This window comes from Netta rufina (assembly GCF_964035555.1).
Source record: "Netta rufina genome assembly, chromosome: 9".
In the NCBI taxonomy this organism is placed as follows: domain Eukaryota; kingdom Metazoa; phylum Chordata; class Aves; order Anseriformes; family Anatidae; genus Netta; species Netta rufina.
Window position 1 is genome coordinate 10385620 of NC_140132.1, and position 14419 is coordinate 10400038.

General features: G+C 38.9%; 1 protein-coding gene across 3 annotated transcripts in view; it reads left to right on the forward strand.

Annotated features, from left to right (window-relative positions):
• Window positions 1-13865, forward strand: part of STAG1 (STAG1 cohesin complex component) — a 178068-nt gene extending 164203 nt beyond the window's left edge. For 2 of the 3 annotated variants that reach the window (XM_084292195.1, XM_084292197.1), the window contains 6 exons: window positions 3270-3475; window positions 6753-6924; window positions 9910-10020; window positions 10963-11077; window positions 12785-12865; window positions 12959-13865. In XM_084292195.1, the coding sequence (XP_084148321.1) occupies window positions 3270-3475; window positions 6753-6924; window positions 9910-10020; window positions 10963-11077; window positions 12785-12865; window positions 12959-12982 (709 nt within the window). In that variant the 3' untranslated portion in view covers window positions 12983-13865. The remainder of the gene's footprint in view (window positions 1-3269; window positions 3476-6752; window positions 6925-9909; window positions 10021-10962; window positions 11078-12784; window positions 12866-12958) is intronic. The other variant, XM_084292196.1, reaches the window with a different exon arrangement.
• Window positions 13866-14419: the final 554 nt, after the last annotated feature.

A 14419-nucleotide genomic window follows, 5' to 3' on the forward strand; every position in this document is an offset into this window, starting at 1 on the left:
GAACTGGCTCTTCCTGTCAAGTGTTTCAGTAGTTTTTCAGTCAAGATATTTGTTTTAAAGGACCCTTCTATTGGGGTTAATAATTATGAATTTTATAGCTCTGGGCTTGTTCTGTGTTACAAAAAAATGCATGCATCTTGGTTAACTTTGTGTAAATTTTAATGTATAAACAGTTGAACCAATTTATTTAATTGTATAAGTAATTTGTCAAATCAGCAAACACAGTACAAGAAGTGGTTGAACCAGCTTGAGAATGAGATGATCTAGTTGGGCTAGCTTGGCACTTGGTTTTTCAGTCTGCCCTTCATTGTGTATAGCCTTGAGTTTTGTCACCCTCTATTTTCCTCTTCAGGACAGGACTTATCAGTACAAGGATTTTACAGCTTCCTTTCTAGCCAAAGCATGGGTTCTCCTGCATCTGTTAGCTTAAGTGTCTTTAGCCTGATTCCAGTTGTATTTATTGAAGCTTACTCTTCCTGCACAGTTGTCATCACTTCCACAAGATTCTCTGGTGTCTAAAGTCTGAATTCGTATTACATGTACACAGTGTGCATGACAGCTTTATTAACCTGATCCTTTATATGAAATTCAGTGTTTCAAGGAGTCTCGTTCCTTAGCATTCCACATCACCATTTATTTTTTTTCTTATGTTTTTGTCATGACTGCAAAGATTGCTGTGGTGGAAACCATTTCTCCTGATTTTATCTGACTTTCTTGTAGTCATCTGTATCTGAGCTATTTATATTAGCTGCATTTTGAAGATTAATGGAAAAAAGAAAAACAAGCAAACAAACAAACAAACAAACAAAAAACAGGGCATGATTTCTTAGATCTGTTCTAAATTACTGTTTTAAGATGAGTTCAGACATGCCCTAGATTCCATTGGCTGTTGTGGCTGAGTAGAGTCAAGATTACTTGCTTACATGCAAAGATGGTTTTCTGGGGATCTCTGCGTTCCTTCCCTTGAGAGATCTGTCATGTTCGCGCCCATCAGGCAGTGGGTGCGTTGCCCGTAGTGCTTCGCTGACAGTTCATTCCCAGCTATGCTCTGGACAGTTGATTTGCCCTTCTCTGTAGAATGACTCCTCCAATCCAGAGGGACCTCGCCCCCTCCCTGCAAAGGGGTAGCCTACGACCAGGAAGGTACATGACCACCATCTGGTGGAGAAGTCCTGTGTACAGGATCATTTACCTCCCTCCCTGGCTTGATCTCCTTCTGCCAAGTGACTGTAGTTAAGCTCAGCAATGGGCTGTTAGTCTGGAGGGAAGAGTGCTCTAGAATAACCCTGCAAGTCTCACCAGCGTATCTCCTGTCTTCCAGAAGCCCTCCAGCTTGCCTCCCCTACTTAAAATTATCTACTCAATATGTCTGCATGTGCCATCTGCCCTTGGTGCAAAATACCATTCCTGTCACAGTTCAGCAAACACTGCTCTCTGGCTAGGCTTCTACTTCCTGGTTTATTGCTTTATTGTTACTGTTATTTGGGGGGAGAAATGGGAGATTTTTTCAGTTTGGGGGTGAGGCAGTAACACTGGTTTAATTTAGTTTTGCTGTCTGATTTATTGATTTGACTAATTCTTTTATATGTAAGCCCCAGAATTAGTGATAGCCATTTATAGATTTATTCAAATCTATGGATATATCATAAACTATGCATTTCAGGGGCCAGGCTCTTACAGTTAGCAGGAAAGTACTAACACAGTTACAAACATGCAGGGCAGATAAAGGCACGGAAATCCACAGGAATTCATCTAAGACGGTACAGAGGTGAAATGCCTATGGAGATGTTTCTCTCCAATAGACGACTTAGACTAGACAACTGACTGCTGGAGCACCAGCACATGTTCTTACTGCCACAAGTTTGGAGTTCCTAACCTGGCTGAAGCTGGTAAGAACTGCCGATATGAAGCTGCTCTAAAATGGTGAGCAAAAGTTGTCTCAGGTTTGGCATCAAATAAGTAGAGAATGACCAAGTGGTACATTTTGTCTTTCTTTACAGTTTGGGCATAACCTGTGCACTCAGGTTGTGTGAATATAAATTGGTTGCAGGAAAACTTCTTACGTTTCAAGGCAGTCCTGCAGATAAGTTCTGTGAAATCAGGAGGCACTCGCATGTTGTGCTGTTCAGTACTGTGAGAGAGAGCAAATAAATCAAGAATTTCCTATTCATTCCAAGGTTTGGATATTACTGGCTGCATACGTGGAAAGGGGAAGCAGTCACAGTACTGAATAAAAGAAACAGAAAAATGTCAGTTTCTTGAGTAAAGTGATCCTATTCACCAAATAGAAACAAAATCCCATTAAAAAAAGTTTGATGTGTTTGTTACCCAGGCATATATAGTGTGGCTCCTTCTCCTATTCTTTCATCTAGACTGCGCAAGAAGTTTGAGCCTGTCATGAGCTTAACCGAGCAAAAGGGAGATGAAGAATTTGTTTCCTTACTGAATTTGTGGGTTTGACTCTCAAGTGATGATAACCTGGCAGTGTGGTGTTGAATGAGATTGTAATCAAGGTGTACGTTGTCATATATTTGTTGAAAGACAGAAGTAATGTTGAAGTATCCTGAGTTCAGTTGCCTAACTTCTGAATGCTTGGTTCTGTAGCTTGAAACTCATTAGAATCATTTTATACGGATTTGCTTATTCATTTTATGGACAATCTTAACTAAACAATTGTTGGAAAAAGAAAGCAATTCAAATGCCCTCCAGGCCATATACAAGAAGAAAGTTGTTTGGTTCTGATAAATTAATACATGTTTTGGACTTCTCCATAGCAATGGAACAGATCTTCAATATTTTAAATGAAAAATAACTGCTTGCATTTAAGGAAACCTTTCTTTTCCTGTTACAAGATGCAAAAGAATCTAAGAGTCTTCACAATAGTGGTTCTAATTCAGTCTGTCTGTTGACACAGTAGCAATATATAGAAGTGGCTTCCTTGCTATGCAAAACAGAAAAGGAATTCAAGTAAAGCGTGCTGTGAATGATTGCAGACAAATGTGGGAGGAAGATGTCAGGGAGAGAACGTTTTGTATTGTTTATCTGAGTAACCTGCACGCAATTAACCGTGTTACTTTGTTTTGAGGGAATTATGTGAATTCTTAATCAGTTAAAGATACAGTGCCTTATCAGCGTATGTTATTAAATTAAAATAAGGAAACACCATGTGGGATTACTGTTAAGCTGTCAACAATATGAAGAGGCCTTGCAGATTAATTACAGGGAAAACAACATGCTGAGCCTCTGCACTCATTGTCTTCTATTTTCAGTCACTCCTACTTAGAGAAGTTTCTGACAGAACAGATGATGGAAAGAAGAGAAGATGTATGGCTTCCACTAATTTCCTATAGAAACTCACTAGTTACGGGTGGCGAAGACGACAGAATGTCTGTTAACAGCGGAAGCAGCAGCAGCAAAGCCTCTTCAGTGAGAAATAAGAAAGGGCGACCGCCGCTACACAAAAAGAGAGTAGAAGGTTTGTATGGTTTATGTTGCCTACTTGAGGAATTTCTCATTTTGTACATACATTACAGCTTTCCTTATACTTTGTACGTAGAAATAACAAGACGCTTGTTCTGCAAGCTTAAACACTTCCTTATGGGAAATGTCATCACAAGTCCTTATTCCTGCTTGTCCACACTAAGATTTGCTGATTGAGAACTACTGAAAGCTTTTATTGAAGTTGGAAACAGGAGGTGATTGTAGAGCTACCTGTTCTACACCTTTCTCAGTCACCGATTCTTGTTTTTTCTACCTGTGTTTCAGCCTGGAGAAGTTGTTAATAAGGTGTTAGAGCAAACCCAAGGCAGAAATTCAGATACAGATCACTATTTTTGTAGGACCATTGAAGTATGCTAAAAAGATGCGTGTTTTTATTCAAAATGGTTTCAATACCCGGTGTACTTATTCTTTCTGTGATTTGAGGAGCATTAATCAGGAATTTGGCCATGATATCCAATTTTTTTTACAAGATTGCATCTGTTCCTGGTTAATCTGCATGAAATCGCAGGATGTCATGCACATTTATGTGAATATATGTTTACTGTTTCAGTACAGTAAGGTATAAGTGGGATCTTTAAACTTCAGAGATTTTTCCAAGGTTGGAATCTACTGTAGTAACCTCTCAGTGAAGAATCTAAAGCCAATTCTCCTGAGTATACAGCCATTTACCAAAATACCTGACTTCAAAAGTTGGTCTGTATGCACTCCTACAGTCAGGTCCATTCTCTCCCTTGCAGCTTGTGCTGAGCAGTACATGAGATACGTCTTTCAGTTTCTAACAGCCAACCTAGAGTCTAGGTAAATAAAGCACTGCTTGCTTCAGACATTATTTTGCTTCCTTCAGGTTGCTTTGTTTTTCACAGAATTCAGCTGCTGAAGATTTTTTCTTTCTTCATGTTATTATTTTCATTATTCTACCAATATCCTTATTTTTCTTGGAAAGTGTAGTAATATCCTTGCTTCCCTATAAGGCGAGTCGTAGGCTTAGGCTTTATGACATTGTTTGATCGACCTCTTTTCATTTCCTCTTCTTTCAGTGATTAATAGAAAAGTTTATTTGCAACACTTTCCTTTTGACTATCACCTTTCCTCATAACAGCTGTGGTCCTGAATTTTTCACCAATATCACTAACTTAAAATAATGGAGGCCCAAATCCATGGTTATTCAGCTGTTTGTTCGGTTCCTGAAAAATCTGAATGTACAGCAGTTTCCAATGAGCTGCGGTACAGACTATGCCAAGACTTTTTGTGGGTCTGACATCTACAGAGTATATGAGGGTCTGCTTACATCTTATCAGCACTGTGTCATCAGAAGACACCAATGATTTATTTTACCTTAGGCAGTGTTCCAGTGTCACTGTTCACTACAGTAACCTGAAATTCCCCCATTAGTAATTGGTGGCCAGAGAGAGGACAGATAAACACTGCCTCTCCTGGAGTGCTCATGTGGGTGGGATATGTGCATGTCCTTTGAGCACTGTAAATACAGCTCTGGGTTACAGTGTGACATCTAAGAATAACACGTTTTAAAGACTACCACTTAGGAAGTGACTCCCTTCTCCATTCTTCTATGTGAAACCTAATAGACCTTAAATTCACAGATCACTATGCAGACCTTTATTACTCATAAAAGCTTTTCTGTACAACCTCAGCATATAGGATCAGGGAGGATGCAAGGGGTTTATTTTGTGTGTACAAATAATGAGCTCATGAAATAATCAGAGATGTAATCCTCTTCACAGAAAATAGCTACTTACTGTTTTCTGGTCTGTAGAACTTGAGCTGTGAAGAATCAGTCTTATGAACAGTTGGATGCCTACAAATTACCTGATGGTCTGTACACAGCATGTACAGGGGTCTTTGTTTTATTTTATCTTTACATATTTTTATAACCCTTCCAAAAGTCCTACCATTAATTTCCATTTGTCATTAAAATCACAAATGCGGACCTCTCTTTGAATCCTGCTAAGACTAAAAAGAAAAAAAAAATCTGCTCTAAAGGAACTAAAGCAAAGACTTGGTCACTGCAGAAACTATCATAGTATCGAAGAACCAGAGCTAGAACCCCGTGGTTCCTTTCACCTAAATCCAGTGTCTGTTGGGTTCAGCAGACCGTCCAGGTTGGAGAACATTCCCTGTTGTTACTGAAAGTCAATCTGCTCCCTGTATTAGACAGTTCTTACATTTCTTTACAATGCCTTAAGAAAGTGAAACATGAATAGGATTTAAAAAGAAATAGCATTATAAAAGGTAAATTCAAGGACAAATAGGCAACTTTTAGACAACTTTTAAGCCTAAAGGGTAGTAAAAGGCATAGAAAAAAATGAAAAGATACATTGAGATCCCCACCTGCCATCTCACTATATATTTCTTCCTGTTAGTAAATCTGTGATCTTGTCTTCTCCTGTCCTGTAATCCTGTCTTTCACTTGCTCCAGCAACTTCTGCATGTCTCTTGCCTACACGCTTGTCTGCTCTCTCACATGCTCCTCTCCTTCTCAAGCCCTCCACTCTCCCCTCTGGTTTGCTCCCTTCTCAATATAAGCACAGCATCCCATTTACACCTTCAGTCAGCTTTCCATCTCCATTTCTCCCTTCTGCTCTAAACTCTAAATATACTATCTGAAATCATAGTTCAGAGTTCACACCAGCCAGACCACTCCTTATTTAAAATGTCCCCTCTGTACTTCACTGAAATGGTTCTTACTGAAGCTTCTAACAGTGTATTCTGACCAGATTTGGGGTTTTATCCTCCCTCATTTTGGTGTTTCACTATGTCATTTGCTTTATGCATACGAGATTCATGGTCTTATATTTAAGTTACCAGCTAAATACTTAGAAATTATCTGCTAAATGTGTGCAAGGCACCTGACCGTTTAGGCAGTGCTGGAATGCAATATTTGTTTGCAATGTTTTTTGTTTTGTTTTGTTAAATATTTCTACTTTTAATAATACTGCTGAGAATAACTAGTAGTAATCCTTTCTTAAAATAACACAAGATTTATCATTTTGAGTATTTACCCGGTTGATCTCTTAAAGGCACACTATTTCAATAGATACTAAACTATTAAAAACATAAATTTGCAGAAGGTGTTGCCACTAAAATGAACTGTATTGAAGTGTGTCAGTAGATGGAAGGCTTTAATTACTAACTTAAGGTTCAGTGAGTTTGCTGGAGGGATGCTAAAGGCAGTAATACTGCGCTGCTTATTATTACAAATGAATCAGTAATTTTAAATGTTTCTTTCCTAGATGAGAGTCTAGAAGGCTCATGGCTGAACAGGAATGAAAACATACATACTCCAGGGACACTGCAAGCACCACAGCTCACCTCAACTGTCTTGAGAGAGAACACTAGACAAATGGGAGAGCAGATCCAGGAGCACGAGTCAGAGCAGGGATCTGAACAAGATTTTTTACACAAGTAAGTGTTGGAACATCCCTACAAAATACAGTGACAGCCAGGCAAAGGCCTGTTACTTATACAGATAATCTGTGGTTCCATAGACACAGTGTTTATCTGAAAAAACAACTGGAAAGGTCTTGGCTATAGCTCAACAATACTTTTATTATTTTAAACTCTCAGGAAAAATACGTTGTAATGAAATCAGGGTAGAAATTATTTGTTAAAACTACCTCAGACCATAACCATGTGATTATGGTTAAATCTTTGTAGTGTTCGTGGCCCCAGGCTGGATTGAACTGTTTCTCTAAAGACCTGTTAGATTTTCTTTTCTTTCCTTCTGCCCTTGTACAGTTAAGGTTCTCCACACATCTTAACTGATTTCTTGTAAATTAACCCTTCAGTCCAACTCTAGCTACTGAATTAGTAATTTCCACTTCTGGGCAATTTTGCAGGCAGTTTTATTTGGCCCTAAATCATGTACACATTTTTGTCAGTCAACTCCATTTAAATCCATTTAGAGGGGAAAAAATGGTGGTGGTTATCTGTCAGTAGTTTATTTAAGAACAAAGATTTCAGAGACTGCTGTTATTTGCTAATTCTACTAATTTGAAGATAAAGTAGTAACTGGTTTGGAGACTATTTTTGTAACTTTTATAGCTAACTTTACTGATCTGGTTTATCTGTATAAAAGAGCAGTATTGTGCTGGCCAGATGAGTCAGGTTTCTACCAATGTAGTGTAGTAAACCTGGCCATGGTTTTCCTCTTACTTCTGTCCATCATGTTTTTCTTGATATGTATTCACCAGCTTCCCAGTTCTTCCCAAATGTGCAGTCACCCTGCTGTATCCTAAGTTCTACTGCTTCATCCTACATTCTCTAATCATAGAATTTTTTACATAGAAATAATTATTACCAATGGTCATTATGCCTTGGGACGTTAAATATCCTCCAGTCTCCAATGTCAGTGGTGTACATACAAGCTATTAAAGCTTGTGGCCATAGGTGCTCGTAAAATCTGAGCAACATAAAAGAAATGTCCTCTTGAAGGCACAGCCTGGTCTCCCTTGGCTGTGTGTGCAACACGCGCAGGCAGCAGCGGAACAGATGAAGCCCTGATCTGATCCGTGAGTCAGTGCTCAGCACAAGAGATACTTACAGCTCAGCTGGCTACAAATAACTCTTTATTTTTGGAGCACTTATTTGTTGCTTCCATAAATGGGTTGAGCCACCTTTCTTTCCCCATACTAAGCATGTGACCACCACAAGACAGAGTGAGGTAGGGTGGGAGGATTTCTGGGCTGCTTCACACTGCAGCAGGGACTCGCATGGTCCTGAGTGAAGGACATGGGCTCAAGTTTTCCCAGCTGGTGCTCCCTGGAAGGAACGAGGGTTGGCACATAAAGGTATGAGCGCAAGGCAAGTGGGGGCATGGATTTTATTTTCTCACCTCTACTGTTCAGTCTGGCAGAAAACTCCAGCTGGCCACAAAGAAAGCACAGCTGAGGAAGGACCCCTGTTAAGTCAGACCCCCATAATATCTTTTCACCTTACTCTTATGGCACGTGTGATCTGGGTTCATGTGTCTTGCTTGCCTTCCTGCAGCCAAGGATTTGCCTCCCCAGATGTTGCCGTAACTTCTAGGTTAGAAGGAAGACTTTGTGGTTCTCAGTTTCTCCTTTTTTTCTAATCTGCAGTAAAAACAAAAAATAATTGATGAAGTGAGAGCCTTTTTCCTGACCCTCTCTGATCTAACCTTGGTGTGCTGCACACTAAGCTAAGTCTCTCTCTGAGAATATTTAATCATTTAGGGAAAGTGGGACAGCTTCCACTCACTCACCATGTTTCACCCTCCTGAGCCTGATGAGCAGGACCCGCCGTAAGATGTGGGAGAACCTTATTTCTGGGGGGGAGTTGAGCCACGCTTTTCACCTGGGGCTCGAACCCCTGTTTCTCCTATCTCAGATGAATGCTGCAAGCAGAGTACTGTTGAGCATCACTCTCCTCTGTTTTTTTTCAAAGAGCTGGATTCCACATGCAAGTTGACAATGTGAACTAAAGGAGAGGGGAGGAAGTGTTTCCTTTCAGCCTGCCTTTAGCTTGTCTTCCCCACACATGCTATAGGTCACCTTAGCTTCCCACTTAACATGCTCTCACATGAGGCTCAAGATACCTTACAGCTGGATCATTATGACCCTTGTGAACTGAGCCCAAGGATCCTATGTGTTCTGTAGGAAAAAATCACTTAAAATTAGTTATGCTTACCTGCTGCACATAGGCATCTAATGCTGCTTTTAAAATGATGGTTGAACTCAATGTCATGGTTACGGTCTTTTCCAGCCTAAATGATTTTATGATTCTATGAAAAATGAGGGTCAAAAATATGCTTACTGCTGTCTGAGATTACGTCATTAAAAACTGGTGTTGCTCTTGAAGAGCTGCACTTCTTTTCCTACTGTCTCTTTGCGCTGCAACACACAAAACATACCAAATATATTGCTGTCTACTGCTGGATTGAGTTGGTGTTAAGTACAGCCTTTCAGCATTTACATGTGGGTAAGTTACTAGATGCTGAAGTTGATGGGGGCTAAATACTTAAAAGCAATTTGTTTTTCACTTTGTGTGACATTTTTGTCTTAAAATGTGTGTCAGTTATTAATTTGGATCTATTCTGACTCATATTTTGCCTGATCTGAGGCAGTGAAGTAGGATTTAATGAATTTTAGAACGACTCCCATTTCAGGTGCATGCCACATTAATAAATGAGTAATGTTAGCATTTTATGTAGCTGTTTTTATTACAACAATTAATGGATTTTTTGTGCACATGCAGTGGGAGGAGACAAATTGCAGAAGGGAATCCAGAAGACTTGTACAATGATGGATGTGATTTAAATATCTTAATCTGAAACATACCCAGACACAAAACTTGAGGAGATATTGTCTAAACATAGCCAACTCAAAATTGTTAGTGTTCTCAGTCATAATGCTGCTTTATGTTTGTTAGTCCCCAGATGCAGATATCTTGGTTGGGCCAACAGAAGCTAGAAGATTTAAATCGAAAGGACAGGACAGGAATGAACTACATGAAAGGGAGAACTGGTGTAAGGCATGCAGTGTAAGTGTGTTCAGAGCATCCTCATCTCCAGATCAGATTCATTTTAGGTGCCGAAGTTGCATTTAAATGTTACCTTTTCTGGGTTGTTGCTAGTAATTTCTGTGACGTTTAACTCTTCTTAATAAAGGCAGAGTAACAGCTTTGTCATGTTGGGATGGGTACAGGGCCATATGGCCCCTCTAGCCCTGTGTCCTTCCTCTAACCATGGCTGTGAGCAGGTGCCTGGTGAACAGGGCAAATGTGCGGAACAATCTTCCATAATTCTCTGCCAGCCTTCAACTATTTTGAGGCAGTTTCCATGAAATGCTGTTATGTCTATTAAGTAATTTGCAGTGAATTTTTCTTCTAAGTTGTTGTCCAGTCTTCCTGTGAACCTGTTTAAGCTTCTTTTATCTACATCATCTTTTACCAAGGCGTCCCACTGGGATACACATGGGCGAATGCTGAAGCGTTCTGTTGTGCAAAGTGCTCCGTGCTCTGGTGCTGATCTAACCAAGTCTTCCAGCATGTCAGTGCTCTTCAGGATGGGGGACAGAGTCTCTTGCAAGATCAAGTCCTTATGGCATTAAAAACTGGTTTGGGATTCCATGGTGGATTCCCAGGCATTTACCAGTGGTCTTGACAAACAGCGTTAACTCCTTTTTGTAAAAGGGCAAGCAAACACAGTGAGGTTATTGCCTTTTTCTTGTTAAGGACAGTTTTAATTACTGTTTATAATGATACTACACTAGACTTCTTGCTTTTGCCTCTGCAAGTGCTAGGTTTGTCTTTACATAAGATTTTCTTCAAGCTAATATTAAGAAAATATGCTGGCTTGATTCTTAACGTTTGATTTTATGTGAAGATATTAAGGGATGGGATTTGAGCATTGTTCTTAATGAGAAAGTTCATGGTTGGGAAATTCAAATGCTTGAAAATTATTTCTTTCTCTTTATTAAACAGACGAGGTCTAATGGAAGATGACGCTGAGCCCATCTTTGAAGATGTAATGATGTCTTCACGAGGTCAGCTAGAGGATATGAATGAGGAATTTGAGGACACAATGGTCATTGATCTGGTCAGTAAATCTTATTAATAGCAAGTTTAAGATGGTTGAAAGATAATTTAAAAGGCATTTTTAGGTGTAAACAAAAATGTCCAAAATTTGAGCCTAATTTCTTGTTATCTGAGCATTAAAAAGTGGAAATTATCTGAATATTCCATGGAACCTAAAACTGCAGATTCAGGCCCAACTGATGTTTTTTTCATAGAAATACAAGAAGTATTGCTTAGCACTCTTCATGATGTTCTAGATTCAGGCTGTAGCAAGTGCCTGAAGCACTCATTCACCTTTAACTTGTCACCCTATGAGAATTTGGTTGTGAATTATAGCGTATCAGTTGTATCAGTGCAGATCACACCTCTCAGGTGAGTGCTAAAGGAAGAGCTGAGCTGACTTGCTCTGCAGTCAGCCAAGTCCTAGATCCTCTAAAGGGCAGAGGGAGTGCTGGTGGGGAAAAGAGGGACCAGCACACCCCGTCTGATTGAACATCGCACAAAGCTGCCTGCTCAGCATCACAGAGTGCAAAAGGATGGTCCAAAATCCAGTAACAACTTTTGACTCAGGCTGTTGCTTGACATCATGAAGAGTTTAGAAATTTATAATCCAAAGTTATCCTGGGTGGTGTTTCGTTCCCTGTGCCATTGTCACAGGCATCACTAACTCTCTTGCTGACAGGTCTTTATGAAACTTCACTGTGATCACAGCGTTGTTTCTGTTCTTTAGTTCGTTTGTTTTCTGGGAGGTAGGGTGGATAGGGGATCCTTAATCATGGTGTCATCCAGTTTACAGCCACACAGAGTTGTGCTGGCACAGCAGAAGGCAGAAAGCTGTAGTGGATAGGCACTGAGAGAGTACCTTACACTACTGGTATTGCTCCTAACTAGGTGGCATCATGAGATTGCAACTTCGGCTCTTTTTGTGGTAATGTGACTGACTAAAGGCAGGATTGTGTTTACAAAGACCATAACCTTACTATAGCCTCTGTCTACTGAATGAATTCTTTTCTTGTAAAATGGGAAGGAGGATCAGTTTGCATTATACACTTCACTAGTTTTTATGCTTTCATATTTCTCCTTTAATATCCAAATTATAAGGCGTAGGTTATTTTAGGACTAGGCTATAATATCTTGGAAAGAAAATGTAGGCAATAATTCAGTTGCTGAGATTATTACTAGCATTCAAATGATTATCAAGTAAGTTAAGTCTTTCTTTAAGTGGCAATCCATGGAAAGGAAATGAAGGAATTGTTCAAGCCAGTGCAGGTCACATTTATTCTTAACATTTCTATGGCAGGACAACACAGGTCAGTCCTCAGAAGTATTCTAACATCATAAGGACTGTTTAAAAAAATCCACTTTCTGACCATGTCAGAGCTGGGATTTCATCATAAATGTAAAAGCATAAAGCAGACAGTTTCTATGCAGTCTGGCACACAGTCTTAATACAAGAACACCGTTAAGTCAGCAAGGGCCATATGCAAGTCCTTAGCCATGAGGATGGTCTTAAACCTACTTTAGTATCCATCAGTTTTTATCCCGTTCCTTAAATAAAATGTGAATTTAAGAAGTACTCTCATGTGTCAGAGCCTATATTTGTATGGAAATCCATGCATAGCTATTTTTTAAAGGAGCAGGTAAAGACATTAGTGCCTGTTAGCCACAGGAGTCCTTTATAGCCAGTTAACTGATCTCATGTACTAAAATGTCTGACTCACCTCTTTAGCCACCTTCAAGAAACCGACGAGAACGGGCTGAACTGAGGCCAGACTTCTTTGACTCCGCAGCTATCATTGAGGATGATTCAGTAAGACTTTACTAGTACTTGCTGTTTATCTGAGGTTCTTTTATGATTACTGCTGCACTTAATTAATTACTGTCTTTTAAATCATTTTTCTAGGGATTTGGAATGCCTATGTTCTGAAGTCTGCTGAAGACATTTTACAAATTTGGAACTCTATTGTTTAGAGCTAGAGGCCTATATACTGTGATAGCTTGTATGAAAACCACATTTTTGATGTGATACGGTTTGATTTTTAACCAAATGATTAAGGTCAATCCCTTTTCGTAGTGACAGAAAGAAGAGGAACTTCTTAATGACACAAAGGAATGTTGGCCAATCCAGTCACCTCAGAAAGGCTGACCTAAAAAATCATTTGTATCCCTGTTCTTGACTGTCCTAATACAGATTTTTTTTTTCTGGATGAGGAGGAAGTTTTAAATTGTTAAGACAGCTGTCAAAATAAACACTGTTCTACATATGTTTTCTGAAAACAACATTGAGTGAAAACAGAACTTTTTACCTTTATTTTTCTGCTGTACAATTTAAAACAGTTTTAACATTTGCCTTTTTATGTTTTAAAAGCTAGCCATTTTTATTAAACCTATGCCTATCAGCCATTGACTAGCAATGATGCTATAAGCAGGTCATTCTGGCTACAGAAAAGTGTTTTTGAACACACTGGATTTGATTAACATTATGGTACGCTTATGTCCTCTCATAGGCATTGAGAAGAACACTCTTATAGAAGAGGTTAGAATTCTAATGACGTGCATCTCTGCCAAAAAATTTCAGATTCTGATATGATAAACCCAGATTTTATACTCTTGAGAAGATTTATTTTTATTTATAATGGGACATAAAGTAAGAGATGTCCATGAAGCCACTTTTCCAACAGATGCTGTGTAACATTCATTTTATATAGCACATGGGGACACAAAAACAGTAAATTTTCTATTGGTACTTGCTCTGTGCATTTTTAGCAACTTATACCAGCAAATAAAGTATTCTCAGTAAAACACACAAATGGTTCTCAAGTAATCACTTTGCTGTTTTTACTACCTACTTCAAGCCCTGCCAGTCCAAGGTACATAAACAGCAACTTTCCTATTTAAAAAACAAAACAAAGCAAAACAATAATTCAAGGGTGGGGAAAAGGAATCACTTTAGCATACTAAAAGCAATTTTAACTGTACCATAAAAAAGTCTACTTTCCATGCCGTAAATACCCTTTTGCGCTATTTTTGTAAATTAATTTTGCCAGTTAGAAGTACTGTATGTGCTGCATAGAAATTTGTGCTTAGATGGTGAAGTTCTTAAGCTTACAATGGAATACAGCTACATTTTCAGTGTTAACTGTGCATATTAAGAGTAATTATTTGAAAAAAATACGATTTTTCAAAAAAGTAAAAAAGTCAAAAAAAAAAAACACAAAAACCCAAAACATTCTCAGCTAATTCATTGTAATAAGAGATTTTTCAATGTCTTCAATAATTTGGAATTTCATTATGCTTCGATCTTATGACTCTGCCTAGTAGCTGCTACTTAGTTAAAACTGGCCTGATATCAGAGGTGCTGGCC